This window comes from Delphinapterus leucas, chromosome 2 (assembly GCF_059928025.1).
Source record: "Delphinapterus leucas isolate spDelLeu-1000000601 "Yukka" chromosome 2, BTC_Dleu_Yukka2, whole genome shotgun sequence".
In the NCBI taxonomy this organism is placed as follows: Eukaryota; Metazoa; Chordata; class Mammalia; order Artiodactyla; family Monodontidae; genus Delphinapterus; species Delphinapterus leucas.
Window position 1 is genome coordinate 159,069,934 of NC_143130.1, and position 13,559 is coordinate 159,083,492.

Here is a 13,559-nt window from a genome sequence, read left to right on the forward strand (position 1 = left end):
GACCATACCCCTTTCTTCTCTGGGGCCTCTGCACTTACTGCTCCCTCTATCAGGAAAACTCTTCCCACCCAATTTTAACTCAGCTGGTTCTTCTTGCCATTCAAGTTTCAGGTCAATTGTAACCTTCTGATCACTAATATATAGTTCTGGCCCTGGTACCTTCTATGATTTCACCTTTATAGCACCAGTCACCATTTTGCTTGTTTATTGCTTACTACCTGTTTCTTCCATGAGATGAGGTGACCTTTTCTGTCTTAGTCACTACTGTATTCCCCCAGAGCCAAACACAGAGCCTCGTGCATAGTCTCTTAGTAAATGTTGTTTGAACGCGTGAATATATTTTAAGGGATTTCAAAATGATAGTCAACTGGGGATTTTCTAGCTGCTTTCTAGAAAGCATTTATAGAGTACATACCTTGTCAAATCGCAATAATCAGAACTCAGTTATTTAAAAATATCTGGCACCTAACTGGTCAGTGAAAAGATAATCACCAAAAAATAAATAAAAAAGCACTATCACATACAATGAACCTATAAGATGGAGAGGTAGAAAGATTGTGCTTTCATGAAATAAATAAATCCTATAAAGGACAAGAAATAATATTTTACATCAGCAGTACCCCAACATTTTTATTGCTGTAAATCTTTGGCACTTTAGTTTACAAGTTTGAGGACAGACTACACATGAAGCATCCATTCAGTTAGCCAGGGGGATCCTGAAGTACAACACAGAAGTGAAGAGTATTGCTGTTCTCGCTGTGATCAAGTCCCATCTGAGGGACTTAAACCTCCATTAAAGGAACGTCAGAAAACAAATTAAGAATACTAACTTTTCTTTTTATAGCGACATATTCTGAAGTAAGGAAGTAAAAAAAAGTACTTGTTAGTAACTTTCATTGATTTGCTTTTCTAAGAACATCAAGTTAAATTAATATGTAAGATTCACTTCCAGCTCCTGAAGTAGTCTGCAGATAACATTTCCCCCCCCATGAAAAATCACTGTCCTTTCTTTTTGGGATTATTTATTTATTTAAATAAACATTATTTACCACAATGTTAGAATTATGGAAAAATTGCAATCTGCATTTATTTTAAAAATTGAGTTTATAGATACCAACTCCACAAACATTTAGCATTTGAATCTCAAAGAACTCGAGATTTCGAGGAGTCATCAGTTTACTCCAGACTTCATTCAAACCCAGTCTGGTCCGGGCCCCAGGAGTGAGGGCCCTGTCCTGAGTTGTGTTCCTTTAGCCTAAAAGGAGCTATACATGGAGACCAGTGGTCAGTCACTACTTATAAAAAGTAAAAATGACAGTTTCAAAAGCTGGCATTATGAGTCTCTCTTACTAAGCCCCCACTGTCTACAGGCTGCAGGTAATGGAATCCAAGCCTCCTAAAAGAGTGTCCTGAATCATGGCCATAGCTTCCAGCCAGCCAGGATAAATTTGGTAGTAATCACGGCTCTAAATAATGGATTTCTGTGTTCCTATTTCCAATGGTAATATAAACTTACAATTTATATATTTCTTCCCTTCTTCCTGGCAGGAGGAATCTACCTTTTCTTGAATTGACCTGAACTACACAAAGCTGACATAAATTACTACTTAAAACAAACTTTCATTAATGCTGGATCATTTCAGAGACCACAAATTATGCAGTATTTTCCCATTTCCTTTGTTTTTTCCATGGTCAGTGATTCTACACTTTCGTTTGGTCACAGTTTTGACAGGGCACCTAAGTCAGCAGAATGAGTGCCTTAGCGTCAACAGCACAGACAAAAGGGCCTCATCCAGTACCAATCCCAACCTGAGTAAGAAGGAGCCTGTTCTGTGGGCTCATAAACTCGTGTCTGCCTCAGCACCTCAGTTACTCCCCGGGTCTCCATACAGGTCTCAACTGCTCTGAACTCCAACACCCAGCTTTCATGCTTCATTCAGAGGTTAAGAAAATCCAGTACTCGCTAGTCAGACATAAAAGCTGGGGTTTTCTCAGTAGCGTTTTATTTTTGTAAGATTTCTTTTTAGCCAAAGCGTACATACATACACATATCAAATAGCACCAAAGGGCTACATAGAAAGACAGCAGTCTCTTGCTCCATCCCTCCCAGCCCCACACTCCTTCTCCCCAGACTCAACCGCAATCAACCCTTTATTTTTTTTATTTTTTATTTATTTTTTTCGGTACGTGGGCCTCTCACTGTTGTGGCCTCTCGCATTGCGGAGCACAGGCTCCGGACGCGCAGGCTCAGTGGCCATGGCTCACGGGCCCAGCCGCACCACGGCATGTGGGAATCTTCCCGGACCGGGGCACGAACCCGTGTCCCCTGCATCGGCAGGCGGACTCTCAACCACTGAGCCACCAGGGAAGCCCACAATCAACCCTTTTAGCTTTATTTTCTGTACTTGCTTCAATTTTTGAAAGAAAAAGCTGATATTGCTATTTTCTGATTTATCATTTTTAGACTTATCCACACCCATCCACTTTCCCTCATCCCATCCTCCCTATATAGTTACATCTGGACTTGTAGTTATGTCAATAGTATTTACATTATTATGACTATGTAAATATGGCTCACACAAACCTAATAGGTCTACTATGACAATGTTTCTTGCTCATTTTTTCCTGGAGTTATTAATTGATTATTTATTAAAATTCATTAATAAATTAATTTTTGTTTGTTTTTATTTACTCTTTATAACCATTCTCAATTGTTTCTAATAGCTCAGTTATACCTATAATAATCATATGTCTATTAGTAGTTTTTCTAAGCACTCAAATGAATCAAATAATCTATCAGTTTGTTTATTTCCTAAAGATTCTCCTGAGGGAATCTTTTCTTTCTTCCTTCACTATGATATAACTAAAGAATATGAGTGTCCAGATGAAAAGCTCCCCCCGCAACCCTGCCCCAGCAAATAGTTAGAAAACTCAATAAACCAAGACCCACAGGGAGGCATATCATCACAAAACTCACTGGGGTTAAAGGGACAATCCTAAAAGTTGCTGGGCCAGGGGTGAGGGTGGGGCAGTGGTGGTGAAAAGGATCACGTCAAAGGAATGGGAGTCAAAACAAAAAGACATAAGGTTTTTCAACAGCAACACTGGATTTTGGAAGATGATTGTGCAATGACTTCAGAAGAAAAGTCCTTTTTAACCTAGAATTTTATAGCCAGCCAAAGTCTCAGTCAAGTGTGAGTGGAAGAAACCCATTCTCAGAGATACAAAAACTGAAAATATTTACCTCCCTTTCTTGGATGTGCTCCCACAAAAGATGTGCAACAGCTGTTTGTTGGGTGAGCCCTCATTATCCGCCCCGCTTCTGGCCTTTGTTCTGTTTGCTTTGTTCTCTCATCCCAGGACTCTCACTAATCAGGTACTGTCCTCCTTGTATTGATTTTCTGAATATCTTATCTTTTCTCTCCTATTGTCCCATTCTTTCTTTTTCCTTATCTTCTACTTTGTAGGTTTCTCAACTTTGTTTTCCACCTTTCTAGTTCATATTTTAAATGTCTGAGACCTCTTATCCTGTGTTCCTTTTTTATAGCATCTTGCTCATATTTTTACTAAATGTACTATTTTCTCGTTTCTCTGAGGGCATTAATGATATTTTTAAGATATCTTCCATTCCCTGTATTATCGAATTACTGTAGGCTCCATTTTTCTCTTTGTTGATCTTGACAGATCTCCTTTTTAATTTTGAAGTTTCAAGAAAAATTACAGGACAGTTTCTATAACTAAGCTGAAATTGTGCTACAAAAATGGAGGAGTATTCAGGATGATTCTAATTCGCTTCCAAAAATACTACATCATGAAAAAGATATAAAAAATTCAAGGTTCATCAGAAAAGCAAATAAGAATAAACATTATTTCTAGAAATAAGTTTAGTAAATCACTTAAAATGATTAACAATAGTACCTATGATTAAACTTTTTAAAGTAACCTTAAAAACATGGAGGTAAGTATGGGAGGAAACTCATAAAACAAACTTGTCAAAAAGAACAGTAAAACTATGTGTAAATAAATAAATAATGTATCAATAAATTAATAAAGAGGTTTACTTTCTAAGCTAAATTTTCAGTCAGATTGTACAATATAGACTATAATAAGTATTTTCTTATCCAAATTATGTTCTCAATGATATTTTTTCCTATTCTTATTTAACTTTATTTTTTTTGAGCCAGTGTATTTATATAGAAACCTATGGCAGCCTATAAGTACTATATCTTAGAGAAATGACCAGGGCTAGTCATGAAATGTTACTGAATGAAAAGCTGAATACAGTTTCTTTTATTGCCTGTCACAGTATTAAATAAAATTCTAAAAAATTTCATGTTTTCCCCTTAATGTCTTCTAACCACTTTCTTCTAGGTACCTTTCTAGGGAGCCTTATGAAAGTCATAATGGCAAAATTAAATACCAGTAGAACAATGACCTCTGTGCTCATATCATGGCGCTGTTTATTTCCAGGCTCTTAAATGTCTTAATGGATGGGATATGATGTTTGATGGTGCTCTGTCCCCACCCTCCTCCTCTTCCATGCTTACATACATCAAACAGACCTGAGGAAATTTTTCCATTGCTTAATATGAAAAATAAAAATTTTGTCCTATGTGTATATCACATTCTGAGGTACAGTAACCAAACCTGAGATATGATCCAATTTGAAGGGTGACTGCCAGATTAGAATAGCAGAGAGTTTATGAAAATATATAGAATCACTTGGTAAAATGGTTAGGACAGGAAAGGGAAAATGCTTAGCTTTTGCAATAAAATAATTACGATATAATGGAAGCCAAACCATTTATCAGAAACCAGTAAATATTTATTTGATGAATCTATGAATATAAATCAGCAAAAATGAGAGTTATCATTTTTGGATTTGACCTACTTCCTTGTGGCTAATTTTGATATTTTATTTTATAGCAGCCTAGTTTTTTTAAATGACAGCATTGTCTAATTGAATGTACAAACTCTATGTCCATGGAAAACTGAAGAGCTAAATGGTTATCTAACTAAGAATCTATTAACATTTGAGTCCCAAATGGATTGGATAAAAGTGGACTTGAGATAAAAAACTCATACACTCATTCATCTCATATTAATTGAGCCTTTACTATGTGCCAAGTTCTATATAGGATGCTGAGGAAACAGTGGTGCATAAAACAGACATCACTCCTAACATCATGGAGTTCACTCTTCGGTGAAGAGAAGAGTCAGTAAACAAAATGTCACTCAAATAGCAAATAATTCCATAATTAGTATGAGAAAGGTTTTAAAGGAAAATTGTAATGCTTTGTGGGCACACATAACAGAAACCATACTTAAAACTGTGAGTCCTGAAGGCTTCTTTAAGGACATTACATCCAAGGTGAAGCATAAGTGGCTGGAGATGGTATCCTGGGTCAACAGACTCACACTTTGTCAATGTGTGTGACATTTTATCAATATTTACACTGTATTATTCACAGAATGAAATCGGACGATAATAGTTTTCATATCCTTATTCTTTGCACAAAATTAGATATTTTTGAACAGTTCTATGCAGAGATTTTCTACTTTCTGATGACTTGAATTTTATTACAATACCATCTAACTTCCTTACCCACTCATCCATAGTTACTAGCAATCTCCAGGCCAAAAAAAAGTTGCTTAATTAAGATTTTTACCTTGGGTAATTCATTTTCAGTTTTTATGAGAAGTGTAAGGTCTAAAAAGAAGCGATTCCATATATTTTTAGTAAGTTAGGTAATATTATAAATGTACTTGGGTATTATTTGTATGATTCATAATGAACATTTTTTCAAACTTACAAGATGAATATTACTATCATGTACTGGCCTTATGCTTTAATCTTTCCATGAGATGCATTTTCTTAAATCCAATTTAAAAGCTGGTACAGGACATCATTACTTACAGTGCAAGTGTGAAAATTGAGGACTAGACAGGAAGCAGCTGTGATCCTGCCAAGAGGATGACTGATCTAACCCATGAGCGTGGGAACTTTCAGCAAAGTTTCTGTCATCCTAAAAAAGAGAGCACAGCATTTTAGTTCAAATCATTGAAAAATGTAAGGCTTGGGATTCACTTAAATGTACTGAAAATAAAATTGAACCTCAAGATACCAGCTATGTTACACCACAGTTTAATATAATTATAATCCTTGTAAAAAATAAAATGCGTGGATGTTAAAGAAAATATGAAAAAACGAGAGAGAAGGAAATCATCTGTAGCCATAACAGCATAACATATTTCTTTCCAGTCTTTTTTTTCCTGTGGATAATATTTGTAAATATTGTTGTAAAACTCTGTTATTTATTTACATTTAATAATATAAACATTTTAAAAGTCATTAACCTTTAGCTTTATGTTACTCATATACTGTCTAGTGAATATACCATGCTTTACTCAGGTATTACTCTTCTGGGCATTTAGGTGGTTTCCAATGTTTTACTCCTATAAATAACACTATGAGAAATACCTTTAAATATATAACCTTTCCCATATTTAGGTCTATTCCTTATGACAAATTCTTGGGTGGAAATACGGGGTCAATAAAAACAATTTGATGTTTTTAAATACGTTTACCTAGACTGCTTTCCATAATGATTATACAAATACTCATTCAACAAATATTTAATACATAAACCAAAATGAATACAGAAAGGTCCCTCTCCTCATGGACTGTATGAATGTGTCCTTTTCCCCAAATCTTAGCTGAAAAATGGAATTAGGGAATTATATCTTTGAAAAATTTTACTAATTAAATAGGTTAAAAAACAGGTGCTTTAAGATACATTTACTTGATAAAAAATTGCAATTTTTTTCTCTTAAATGTTTTCTAATTATTTACTTCACTTCATTTTTTCTTTCTTGCACTCATTCATTCATTCAACAATCGTTTATTTGGCACCTACTATATGCTGGTCAAAGGGCAAATAAAACACTGGTGTATATGATCATGAAATCTTCAGGATTGCAGGAGAGAAAGGCATTAAATAAACTATACAAAACACAATATAGTTTAAAACTATGATAAGAGCTATAAGAAGAAGAATGGGAAATAATAGGCAGAACTACATTTAGATTTGGGGTCCAGAGAAGTTTCCTCTGGTAGGTGATATTTAAGGCAATAATTTGAATGCTGAGTATGAATCAATGGGTTAGCCAGATGAAAACTCATAGGTGGAGGATGGAAAAGTGGGAGGTAAGGGGGAGCAGAAGGGTGGTCAGGGAGTGGTGCTCTAGGCTCGTGTGAAGGTGCTAAGAAGGTAAGAAAGAGTTTGGTGTGTTTGAAGAACTGAAGGAAAGCCCATGGCTTAGGCACACTGAGCCTGGGGAAGTGGTTACAATGAGATCCAGAGGTGGGATTTGGATGTGGGTTTTTTCTTACTTAAGTACAATCGGAAGGCAATCAAGGGTTTTGAGGAGAGGAATGACATGCTTTGATTTGTATTTCTCAAAGATCACTCTGGCCTCTTTGTGGAAAACAGACTGAAACAGCACAAATGTAGAAGTGGGAATACCAGTTAAAAGACTGTGATTGAGGATGACTGCGGGGTCAAGGGAGAGGAAGGGATCAAGAATGGTGGCAAAGGTTCTAGATGAAACAACTGCTGGTTAGGTGGCCTAAACAGATTCTTCAAAACAGTAAGGCCTCATGTAGCATGACTATCTGATGAATTAGTTGTCGTTCTCTGCGCTAAGTACCAAGTTTATATTTTATTTCTTTGTCACATATATATGTATGCAAATGCAAAAGAAAGGCCAAAAAAGAACAAGTCTGTGTGTGTGTGTGTGGTGCACACACACATGCAAACTCACACACACGTCTGTAAAAGACACATTTATTCTGAGCTAAAAGCATGGACATAATCCTAAAATGACTTAAGATCATCAGTTTTCATGTACCAAAAGGGAGTTTAGGTTCATTTAGGATGAAGGCCCTGTGGTTTTTAACCAAGTGATTTATAGTTTTCACTAATTATGAGAATTTCATAAGAAACTGGAAGTCATTCATTGTAGCATTCCTGGAAAGGAAAGGATATGCAGTTGACGCTTGAACAACGCAGGGGTTAGGAGCACCGACCCTCTGTGCAGTCAAAAATCCACGTATAGCTTATAGTTGGCCCTCTGTATCCATGGTTCTGCAACTGTGGAGTCAACCAACTGTGGATTGTGTAGTACTGTAGTATTTACTATTGAAAAAAAAATCTGCATGTAAGTGGACATATGCAGTTCAAACCTGTGTTGTTCAAAGTTCGACTGTATTAAACTTCCTCATTTTCTATATATGAAAAAAAAGAAATGTGAGTGGTTGAATAAGTCAACAATTTTAAGGGAAAGGGATAACAGTCCTAAATTTTATGTACATATTAACACAGTGCCAAAAATATATGAAGCAAAACTGATAGAACTATAAGGAAAAAATAGACAAAACCATAATTATAGTTGGATATTTCAACATTCCTCTCTCAGTAACTGATAAAACAGTAGGCAGAAAACCAGTAAACATAAAGAAGACTTGAACAACACTACTGGCCAGCTAGACCTAATTGACATTTATAGAATACCCTACCCCAAAACAGCTGATTACAAGTATTTTTCAAGCGCACATCCAATATTCTCCAAAACAGACTACATGCTGGGTGATAAAACAAATCTCAATAAGTTTAAGATGACTGAAATTATACAAAGGATGCCATCTAACCACATGGGGTGAAAGAAGAAATCAACAACAGAAGGATATCTGAAAAATTCCCCCAAATTTAGAAATTAAAGAACATACTTCTAAATAGCTCATGGGTGGGTCAAGGTAGAGATCAAAAGAAAAATGAGAAAATATTTTAACTATATGAAAAGAAAAGCATAATTTATCAAAATTTGTGAGACTCAGTTAAAACAGTTTGGAGGGAAATGTATAACATTAAACGTGTATATTACAAAAGAAGAAACGTCTCAAATTGATAATCCAAGTTTCCACCTTAAGAAACTAGAAAACAAAGAGCAAATTAAACCTACATTAAGTAAAAGGAAGGAAATAATAAAGAGCAAAGATCAATTAAATAGAAAGCAGAAAAGTACTGAAAAAATGAAACCCATACTGTTATTCTTTTTAAGATCAATAAAATTTAAAAACCTCTACTGAGATTAATTAAGAAAAAAGAGGGAAGATATAAATTGCCAATATGACGAATGAAAGAGGAATATTACTAGAACATCTATAGACATTAAGAAGGTAATTAGGAAATATTTTGAACAACTCTGCCAATGTATTAGACAACTAAGATAAAACGGGTACAAATAAACAGCCTTAAAATGTGTCATCCATGGGCTTCCCTGGTGGCTCAGTGGTTGAGAGTCCGCCTGCCGATGCAGGGGACACAGGTTCGTGTCCCAGTCTGGGAGGATCCCGCATGCCGCGGAGCGCCTGGGCCCGTGAGCCATGGCCGCTGGGCCTGCACGTCCGGAGCCTGTGCTCCGCAACAGGAGAGGCCACAACAGTGAGAGGCCGGCGTACCGCAAAAAAAAAAAAAAAAAAAAAAAAAGTGTCATCCAGTATACTTCTAGGCATCTATATTAGGTTAATAAATTAAAAATACGGACAAAGATTTTTATACCAAGATGTTCATCAAGCGACTACTTATAATAGAAAAAATCTGAAATTAACCTTAAATTTCCAACAATAGGAGATCAGGAAAGTAAAGTATGGTAGAACCATAATGATAGTAATGATGATGATAGAGAAAATTCCTACATATATACAATGTTACATGAAAAAAGGAGGAAATAAAATTATCAACAAATGGTGATTTCAATATAAAAAGTTATTTATAAGTAAGAGCTGGGAAACATACACCCTTAAATTACACAAATAGGTTTTTAAAAATATTTGTTGGATTATTTATTTTCTTGTTAATTTTTTTTGTATTTCCTAAATATGCCATATTTTTAACTGTCATATGCCAAGAAGCTGGTTGTATAATTAAAAATATAAGTGGTTCTTTTTCTGGTAACAGAAAAGATATAATCTATGGTTTGATGCCAGTTGATTTTGTTTTAGAAATTTAAAACCATACCTTGGGAAGAGCGAATAGGATTTGACTATCCTGCGTACCTCATCCTTCCTCTGGGAGGCACATTTTGAGGCTGTCATTGCGCCATCTGCTTCATTCAGCAAGACGCCCAGACTTACACCTCCACTCCTGTCCTTTCTCACTGTCTTTCTCAGCCCAGGTGTCAATGGGCAAAATGTGAGTGTTTGCTTTTCCTTATTTTTTCCTTTCTCTTACTGGCCCATAATCAACTAAGCATCTCTTAGCGGGAAACCATAGATTATGCTTTTCTCTTTCACATTTTATATAGGAACCATGATTAAGTGGAGATTTATCGCATTGATTGAAAGCATAATTCTCCTTTCTATCTGTGTATCTTCCAGCTCCACCCAGGCCTTTAGTATGGCACATCTGAACCATAATAGCCAGATCCACAGCTCTGCCTCTAGTTGGCCCATGTCAACTCATTCTAAAGTAGCTATTGGAATACACCTGGGACTCAATGAACAGTTGACCCTTAAACAACACAGGTTTGAACTGTGTGTGTCTAGTTAAACACAGATTTTTTTTCAATAGTAAATACTATAGTTCTACATGATCTGCTATTTGTTGAACCCAAGGATGTGGAAATGTGGATGCGGAACTGTGGATGTGAAGGGCTGACTACAAGTCTGATTTTCCACTGCATGGAGGGTCAGTGCCCCTAACTACTGAGCTGTTCAACGGTCAGCTGTATGTCTTTAAGTTCCCACATTTTCTAAGTCTTCAAAAGACTGTCAGAGTCCCCAATGCTACCTTGAAAGATAAGTAATGAAATGAACCCTGAAAGAACATACTAAAAGAAAAACATTTCACGATCCCTTTGAACAATCAACATATCAGAATATGAAAACAATATCTTCATATTCTCCAATTATACATTGATTAACTTGTGGAATTTCTGTCTAAGTAAAGTTTACAGGGTGACCATAAGATGACTGTTTCTTTCTAATTCCTACCTGTTTTTCTGTTAAATACTTAAATATTAAAAAGGAAGTACTGGTTAAAAAGGAAGATTCTTTGCAATTTTAATAATCCTAGCTTTTGCTTTTTGCCAACTCTTATATCCTTAGCACAGGGACCTATTTTTATTTCTGTCTTAGGTCTCAACAAGCTATTTAACCAGAATTCCCTGCAAAAATTCCACTGGGTGAAGGAACTTGCATTTTCTAATATTTTCCCTGGGTTTCTTCCACTTCTCTTTCATAACCCACATTGTAATTGGTTTCTTAAAAGTTGTTCCAACCCAACTAAATCTTTTTGCTAAACTGATCTCTAATGATTAATATTTAATGATGCCCACCAAGTATTTTTCTCTCAGAAATACTGTAAGTTCAAAGTTTATAAGACAAATGATGCATTTAATTTTTTGTAAATTTTAATTTATCCAACTCTTTCCCCAGAGTAAAGGAAAAAGCACTTACGTGTTTCTGAATCTGTGGCAGAAATGTTTTCCTGAATTTGTCTCTAGCTTAACAATGCACTGTTCCCCACTCTTAATTCCCAATTCTCCATCAGTGCTCGAAAAAGCTTAACCACTTCCTCAGTAAACTTTATTCCTATTTGAAACTTCAATCTGGACAGACAGTTTACTTAAAGTCTGCCCTCCATAACTCAATCTGCACGGCTGCTATTATATAGCATTTTACCTCCATGAGGGTGGGGCTTTGATCACCTCTTTCTACCTACCAATCCCAATATTCCACAATTTAGCACAGTGCCATTTGCAACTCAATAAGAAACTCAATAATGATCATATATAATTATTCTTGACCAAAGTATAGAAATGAAAGTTTGCTATGTGGAAGTTGGGAAGAAGGAGAGTGTCACTCTCACATTCTCATTTTCTTCATATAAGGAAATGAGGGCGCTGGACCAGGTCATCTCCTAAGATTTCTCAGCACTAACGTTTTCTAATTCTAATCTACCCGAGCAGAACCACTGAACAACCAGTACATCTAGCTATGCAAACTATCTTTTCCAAATTTATACCATAATACTATAAACATGAAGCCACGCTCATGAACAGACTCATGTAAATACCGTGTTAGATCAGGAAATTTGATAAATTTACCTTTATGCAATTGATTATTTTATGGTATAAAATTTAATATTACTAGTGACTCACTAATGAAAAAGGTCATACTCAGTTTTTGTTTTGTTTTGTTTTTTTACTCATTTTGGACTTGGCTCTACATGACTTTAATCCATTTTCAGAAACTGAATATATTCATAGTGGGTAGAAATTTGCCATAAACAAGGATACTCAAAAAGATGTCACTGACTTAAGAAACAAAAGCAGAGATGCAGAGATATTTTGTAATGATGGTGCCTCACTGGAATCAGTGCTTCCTCTCTTAAAGTGACTATTTCAAAGGAAACAGTGATTGTTTGGATGAATACGTTATAACATGTTTATTTAAAAACTAATAAGACATTTAATTGGTATTCCTTATGTATCTAGTATTCATATCTAGAATTTTGAATTTGACATGATTAACAATGGTATCTTTATAGTTAAACTCCTTCATAATCTTTCCTTTCTTAATGTTCTTGTTGCGTAAATTATTGGGAAAGGTGAAGAAAGCATGTGGCTTGTTAGGGGAACTGGGTTTGGTAGAGTTATGTGCTCATCTAAGTACCCATGTTGATTCCTAAATAAGCACTTTTGATCCATTGCTAGTTTCAGGTTTTATACCAAAGAAAAATACCAACTCATTTGGCAACCTTTCGTTTAACTTTTAAAGAGCAAGATGTAATCAACTAGTTAAATATTATGGCTGGATCACTTCAAAGGCATAAAAATTGCTTCAGAGTTCAGCATGATTTGATTGCCTACGAGGTTTCAGATGTGTCATCTAAGCATTACTGGAAAAATAGCAATTAAACTTTTGTTAGAATTCCATAAAAGGCTAAAGTTAGAAAAAAGAAAGTTTAATCACCAATTTAGCATGAATTGTGTATTCTGGAGCCGAAGATAAGGCAGACAGTGTCTACCCTCAAAAATCATACAATCCAGTAGAATAGCATTTCCCAGATTTCATTATTTACCTATAGTTATCTTACTATTTCTTTTATGTTAACTTAAAGATTAGCCTTGGACCCTAAATCTGTATATAGGAGAGGCTTAAAGGATGGCAAAATTGCTTGGGGTTGGGGGAAGCGTGGAGTTATATTTACGTAGGAGATTACATGGGATTTCTTAACAAAGCATGGAGAGAGGTGGTTATAAATGAGATAACTGGGGTATTGTGGGGTTAAAGCTCCCTCAAATTCCCCCATGATTGCTACTACTGTTCCCAAGCAATATTTGTAAAATTATCTGAATAATACACTGGTGATATATTTTAGTAGTCATTAAATAAAAATCACCTACAGTCTTGAATTGCACGAGGAGTTATGCATTGCGTGCTTCAGAAGCTACAATTGTAGAAGATTTAAGATATGTACAGAAATAGCTGACCT

General features: G+C 35.5%; 1 protein-coding gene across 4 annotated transcripts in view; it reads right to left on the reverse strand.

The window, feature by feature from the left end:
- The window catches only part of CEP128 (centrosomal protein 128), a 455,276-nt gene that overhangs the window by 23,425 nt on the left and 418,292 nt on the right, over nt 1-13,559 (reverse strand). For all 4 annotated transcript variants that reach the window (XM_089908039.1, XM_089908032.1, XM_089908034.1 and 1 more), the window contains one exon: nt 5,918-6,026. In XM_089908039.1, the coding sequence (XP_089764165.1) occupies nt 5,918-6,026 (109 nt within the window). The remainder of the gene's footprint in view (nt 1-5,917; nt 6,027-13,559) is intronic.